The 6,822-nt window shown below is 44.2% G+C and overlaps 1 protein-coding gene across 2 annotated transcripts; it reads left to right on the top strand.

Annotated features, from left to right (window-relative positions):
- Positions 1-882: 882 nt before the first annotated feature.
- Positions 883-4,101, top strand: LOC123522012 (insulin growth factor-like family member 3). Of its 2 annotated transcripts, XM_045292959.1 has the most exons (4): positions 883-945; positions 1,925-2,071; positions 2,359-2,412; positions 2,524-4,101. In XM_045292959.1, exons 2-4 carry the CDS (start codon positions 2,023-2,025, stop codon positions 2,799-2,801), a joined length of 381 nt encoding a protein of 126 aa, XP_045148894.1. In that variant the 5' UTR covers positions 883-945; positions 1,925-2,022; the 3' UTR covers positions 2,802-4,101. The 2 variants fall into 2 exon arrangements, with proteins under 2 accessions (XP_045148894.1, XP_045148895.1); XM_045292960.1 differs by lacking the exon at positions 883-945 and having other exon boundaries at positions 1,716-2,071.
- The last annotated feature ends 2,721 nt before the right edge of the window (positions 4,102-6,822 follow it).

The following is a 6,822-nucleotide window of genomic DNA, read 5'->3' as shown; positions in this document are numbered from 1 at the left end:
GGAAAAAGAAGAAAAAGAAAGAATAAGAGAAAAAATAAAACTGGACCCGTTGGGACCGACTGAGGTGGGAAAGATAGAAGGGAGAGAGAATAGAGAGAAGAAAAAGCATAGTAAGAAAATAACTGAGGCTTTCTCACCTGACTGTGGGGCTGGAGGAGTTCCAACCCTGCCTCAAGGTAGTGGGGTTGTGTGCCCGCTTAGTGTAGGGTCCCACAGATGCTGGGCAGAATTACCCTCGAAGGCAAGGTCACAGTGAAGGCCAGGCAGCGGTTCCGCAGCAGTGTTGCGTGCTGGAGATCACTGGTATAGCTGCCTTGTGCTGTATGCAGCACTGCAGCAGGGGAGAAGTTCCCTCCGCCATGTGTAGGGCCCCAGGACAGGCGGGGGATCCCCCAGTCACGCAGAGGACAAGCAGGACCTCCCCAGCTGCATGTAGGATCACTGAGGGCAGACAGTAGCTCCCCCACTCCCAGCCCCCATTGGGTTTGCAGCATTGCCCTACTTTGTTCCAAAACTGCTGATACCTTAATAGCTCAGAGTTGGTTTGCTTTTTCCCCCTGGCCTGCCTGAATTGAATTAAGTTACTCTGAAACTGAAGCTTGCTCCAGGTGGTCTTTGTTATGTTGAATGCCTCTGGGCTCTGTAGCTAACTTCTGGCCTTCCTTAGCCCAGGCTCACTTATTATGCTAATGTATGTTAAAGGACTCGTTCTACCAGTTGTCTTGGAGTTAAACAATGAACCTGGGATTAGCAGTTTTTATGGAGAAAATGTTTTCTCTTTTTTATATTAGGCTTGTGGGGTGCCCTGATTTCAGGGCTGTCATGCTGACCCCAGAGGAGGAGATTTAGCCTATCAGAGAGTTTGTTTTCTTTTCAGCCAACTGGAACTGAATTCGCCCCCTGGACTGCAACTACCTACTTCTGCTACAGCACGATCTGACTCAGGTAAATTTCCTGAAGTCTTTTCAATTGCTCCAAATCGATGGCTACCTACTCCGACCCTGACTCCCAGGCTATGATCTCGAGGCAGCTAACAGCACAGAGCTCTAGTGTGGGGTCCTGTGACTAGCTTTCAGAGGTTCACCTTGAGTCTGGGATTACGACCCCTTTTAGGCATCAGCCTGGGAAAATCGATACTCCCCTCTGAACTAGGGCACTGGTAGCTGCTCGACCAGCACACCAAACCGAGAGCGATTCAGTGCGTTCTTGGTTTGCTTTTTGAGTGAAAATTAAAAAAGGAGGGGTTCAGGACAGACCCTAGTACCCTGATTCTAATTTCAGGACTCCTCCTCCCAGTCTCCTTCACCTTACCTCCCAATTTTCTGGTCTGGCAGCAGGAGCTCTGGACGAGTTAATCTAACTGGATGTCATCTTCTTCCATCCCAATCTGTTTGATTTTTGATGCCACTTTAAATGGGATCATTCTCTTAGCATCATTTTCGGGTTGTCCCATGCAAATGTACAACACACAGTGGACTTTCTTGTGTCAATTTTGTCGTCTTGCTGAATTTGCCTATTCACGCTAGAGGTGGTTGTAGTGTCTCCCTGTGGTTTTTAAAGATATATGTCAAGTCATTTATCAATCGAAAGAGCTTTGCTCTTTCCTTTTCAATCTGGATGAGCTTTGTTCCTTCTTCCTTAACAAACTGTTCCGGTTTGAATTTCTAGAGCTATGCGGGATACCCATAAAAGGCAAACACACTGATCCTGTTCTGATATTACGGAGAAAACATGTGCTTTTTTCCCCCCACCATGAAGCATGTTGGCTATGGGTTTATTGCAGATGTCTTCTATCAGCTTGAGAAACGTCTCCTTTATTCCTACCGACTAATGGTTTATGCACTTATTTATTTATGTTATAAAATGGTGCTGGGTTTTGTCAAATGCCTTTTATTTGGAAACATTCTTTCTTTTTGATCTTAAGACCAGCTGTTCCCTGGAGGTAGAGCTGTGCGCTGTGCAACCCCCCCAAAGCCAATTCAGCTCCACCAAGTGACGGAACTACCAGGAATTGAATCCGCTATGGACACTTGGAGGAGGAACGGAGCTTCAGCCCTCTATAACAGTCTGGGTAAAGACAAGGATGTATATATGTTTCCTTAGAGCAAAGCGATCACGCCGACACATTCCATTTTCAAGGAAGAAGGAAAACTTGTTCAACCCTAGCTTCGAATTGTATCTAACAAGAGTGTCTTCTGCAATGGCAGACTTGACTTTGAGAGAAAGGAGGAGGCTCCAGGCTGACCCCTTTGGAAGGTTCTATATTAGAATGGAGAATAGATGGCTTGGGGATTTTATTTTGATAAGTTTTGTGCTTGGATTCATCAATGGATCCCCCTACTTTTTTTCCCCCTCTAGCTTTTATCTGTGTACTGTTAGTCTTCCTCCTGAAGGGTACGCCGGTTGTCACAGGTGAGTATGGGAAAGAGGGAAGAGGGTGCCTTGGGAAAGGGTCACAGAGAGCTCTGGTTTGGGAATTAGTGCCTGATCCTCCTCAGTCTCACACCAGCACTGTCTTCTCAGACTCCCCCATGAACTCCGAACTGTGGATATGCCATCGGCTCCCCATGTGTGGAGACAAGATCTACAACCCCTTGGAGCAGTGCTGTTTTGATGAGAGCATCGTGCCCCTGAATGCAACCCGCAATTGTGGCCCTGATTGTATCTTCTGGCCCTGCCATGAGCTCTGCTGTCCAGAAAATTATGGCGTCCACAAACATTTTGGTGTGAAGTTGAAGATTCTGGGAGCTAAGACCAAGTGCTCCTCACACTCCCTCATCACCAGGTTCTGCTCCAGCTAAAGCACCTCATCCCTGGCTGTGATGGTGGGGTGGCGATGGGGGATGGGCAGAGACAGGAAGAGAGTCTGGGAATCTTCTGACACGTGTTTTCCATTCATCTCTTTTTCTTTCCCTTTTAATGTCTTGCTGGAGTATATGAAGAGGAATCCGGCATCAAGATGGCGGGAAGACTCACTAATCACCTTTATTTTGTTAGTAGAGAGCTTTTTTTGTTGTTGTTGTAGAGATAAGTTGGTTAGACATTAAAATTCTTATACATCAAAAACTTGCTTGAGAGACATAACTGTAAATTAAAAACTCACACTATTAAACTTTGCCTTTTAGGGTCCTGGTTCTTACGTCATGATTTTCTGATTCCAAATGGCCAATACCAATCCATTTCAGCTCACGAATGGCTAGGATGTCGATCCTTATGCATTCGCTTCTGTCAATACAGTATTTCTACAAGACATCACAGAGCTGCATCCCACCTAGCCATGGCTCATCACTTAAAAAGTCACCTGGGGGATGACTCGGTGTGTGTGGGTCTCAGATGACAAAGGATGTGGCAATCTGGGTTAAGTAGGCGTCCCATCCTCCCACCTTACTCTCCTTCCTTCCCTTCCCCACCATCCTTCTCTCACCGGAAGTGCCCTCTCAGCTTGACCCCAAGTGGATGGGGATGTACACCAACTCTGTGAGGAAGGAGCAGGGCCAAGCGTTGGGCATCTTGATAGGCACTTATTTCCTCCTTTGGGGCAGATAACCAGGCTAGGTTCAGGTTACTTCTGAACCAAGCAACAGAAGCAGAAAAGAGACAAGGGCCTTCCCCTAGACCAAACACAGAGAAAACTTTCCCTAGATCCAGAAGCTTGATTCAGACTTCCAGCCTCCTGACCTGTGAGACAATAAATTTCTGTAGATTTTCTGGTGTAGTTAACAAAGACACCACTGAAGCCATCTCCTGAGACTGTCTTTGTTGAAGGCTTTCATTATTGATTCAATCTTTTCACACGGTCTTGGTCTATCCATATTTTCTATTTCTTCTTGAGTCTGTTTCAGTAGTTTGCTTGATTTTATTAATGTGTTCATTTCATCCAAAGCATTCGACTTCTTGGTGGATGGTTTTTTATGAGATTCTCTTATAGCCATTTCTACTTTTGTAAAGGTGGTAATGATGCACCCGCTTCCATTTACGATTTTAGTAATTTGAGTCCTCTTTTTTTTTGCCGTCATCAGTCTAGCTAAAGGGTTGTCAGTTTTGTTTTTGCCTTCAAAGAATCAACTTTTGGTTTGGTTGATTTTCTCTATTGTATTTTTATTTCATTGACCTCTGCTCCAATCATGATTATTTCCTTCCTTCCGTTACCTTTGGGTTGGCTTTGTTCTTGTTTACCTTGTCCCGTAAGGTGTCCACCTAGGTTATTGATTTGATAATTTCCATTTTTAAAAAATGAACGAGGGCATCTGCAAGGACACCTGCATTTCACAGCTTCTCTGACTAGTCACCTGGCACACAGATTAAAGTTGGGCCACATGAAGAGGAATGGGGGCATCAGGGTCAGAGAAGCTATTGACAACCTGTGATGTGTAGAGGACACAACCTTGCTGTTCAAAGTGAGGGGGACTTGAAGCACTTGTTGAAGATCAAGGATTTAAGTCTTCAGTGGATTGAAACTCAATGTAGTGAAAACCCCAATCGTCACAAATGGATTAATGGGCAACATCATGATAAATGGAGAAAAGATAGAAGTTGTCAAGGACTCCACCTTGTTTGGGTCCACAATCAATGCTCTTGGAAGCAGAAGGCAAGAGCTCAAACAACTCATTGCATTGGGTAAATCTGCTGCACAAGACCTCTTTCCCGTGTTGAAGAGCAAGGATGCTACTTTGAGGACTAAGGTGTGCCTGATCCAAGCCATTATATTTTCTTCCCCTCCAACCTCATACCTTTGTTTAATAAAGGTGTCTATGATTTTATAGCAATACTTTTGTTTTTAATTTTAAAATACTTTTTATTATGTAATGAATGAAAGTTTACAGAACAGTTTTGTGTTCAACAATTCATACACACTCTTTTCATCTCATGCATTTGAAATCTCCACAATGTAACATCACCTATCCCACTTTCTCCCTGTGTTTCTTGATTCCATTTCTTCCCTGGTCCTTTTGAACTTTGTCCTTAAGTAAATTCTCTCCCCTTTAAAAAGTTTTTAGATTTTTAACAATAATCATTACTATTATAAAATTTATATTTGTTGACATAGCTTACTCATTCCAATATATCCATTCACATACAATCCTGTTGTTTGGTCCCATTAAGTAGAAGGTTATACAATCATCAATACTTTCAACTCCCCTTTCTCCTCCTTTCCCCCCTAACTTCCCATACCCTCAGGGAACCATTACTTCTGTCACTGTCCCTGAGGGGTCGTCTATCTTGACTACTACGAACCGAGTGATCTTAAATATACAAATGAGCACACGCAAATCTAACATGGTTAATGAGGTATAACACATGCAGACCTTAATCGTAAGGGGAGGAGAATAGTTATGTGGTTCATCAGTGCCATACTGCACCCTGGATTTATCCGCTGTTTGTGAGGCCCTTCTAAGAGGGACAGTCCAATTGTCTTGCTGGTGGGCTTTGGGTCTCCACGACATCCAGTCCCCTTTATATCAATTTGGATGAGTGTTTTTTGAAGTTCTCATACCTCTTTGCATCGACACTCATAGTCACACAGGCTGGTGGGCTTCTTCCACGTGGGCTTTGTTGTTATCCTGCTAGATGGTCGCTTGTTTAATTACAAGCCTTTAAGACCCCAGATGCTATATCTTTTGATAGCCAGGCACAATTAACTTCCTTCACCACATTTGCCTATGCACCCATTTTGTCTTCAGCGATCTTGTCAGGAAGGTAAGGTTCATAAAATGCTACACTATTAGAACAAACTATTTTTGTACTGAGGCAAGAGTTAAGTAGAAGCCCAAAGCCCATACTCTTCTTTATTACATATGTATATATCTAGATATACACATATAAACAAATATATTTATTTTACTTTTTTCCTCCTAGCCCATTATTATGTTTGCCCACCGTTCATCCCTCAGATACAATTTGATTGATCAAACATGACCAGAAAAGCTACGTACTCCTCGCTGTCAATTTTAGAACACTGACCCTGTACTTGTCATTGTTGGCTTCCTGTTCACCTAACCCCACTCCCATGCCCCCAGAAACTGTCAGTCCAGTCCTATAGCAATACTTTTGGATTGCCCTCTATACACAATGATGAATCAAGACCAAATCGCATATTTAACATATTTGCAAATATGAAGAACTGAATAATTCACTCCCATCTCACCACTGTGGGGAACATAGAATTTCCAAATTCATGTTCTAGCAAATTATTTGTTAAAGACCTACAGAAGGCGCCCTAGTGGCATGGCGGGTCACAAGTTGGGCCACTAACTACAAGGCCAGAAGTAGATAGGCGATGCTCACTGAGCCATTTATCCCTCCGCCCCTTCAATTAACTCCACATGTGTCTATTGGCCAGGTGGGCACAATAAACTTTAACTAACTCAGGGTGTGTGGCCCCCTTAGCCTCCTACCAGCAATGTCTTCCCAGACTTCCCCACTAGCTAGGACTGTTGCTATGCCAACCTGTGCCCACCCATGGAGACCAGCTCTACAACCCTGTGAAGCAGTGCTACCATCATGAAACTCTCCTTCCCTGCAGCAGGATCAATCACTGTGGCCCCAACTCCACCTTTTGGGCCTGCTTTGGGCTCTGCGGTCTGAGTCTTTTGGCTGAACAAGAGGCTTCTGTCATGCATCCCTACCCTGGACCCTTCCGTAAGAAGTCCTGTTCATTCATTAATACAGGCTTCCTGTTACGTGTACCTTCTAAGTCTGTGTTAGCCCGGCTGACTAGAGAAACAAACCAGTGACAGGCATGTGAGTGTGAGAGAGGCTTATCACAAGAAGTAAGTATACACCAATGTCCCAGTCCAACTCAAGTCCACAGGTCTGAAACTT

This window comes from Echinops telfairi, unplaced genomic scaffold (genome assembly GCF_000313985.2).
Source record: "Echinops telfairi isolate 266 unplaced genomic scaffold, ASM31398v2 ScPeMD7_655;HRSCAF=1070, whole genome shotgun sequence".
Taxonomy (NCBI): Eukaryota; Metazoa; Chordata; class Mammalia; order Afrosoricida; family Tenrecidae; genus Echinops; species Echinops telfairi.
Note: the sequence above shows the minus strand (reverse complement) of the source record. Positions and strands in the feature narration are given on the sequence as shown.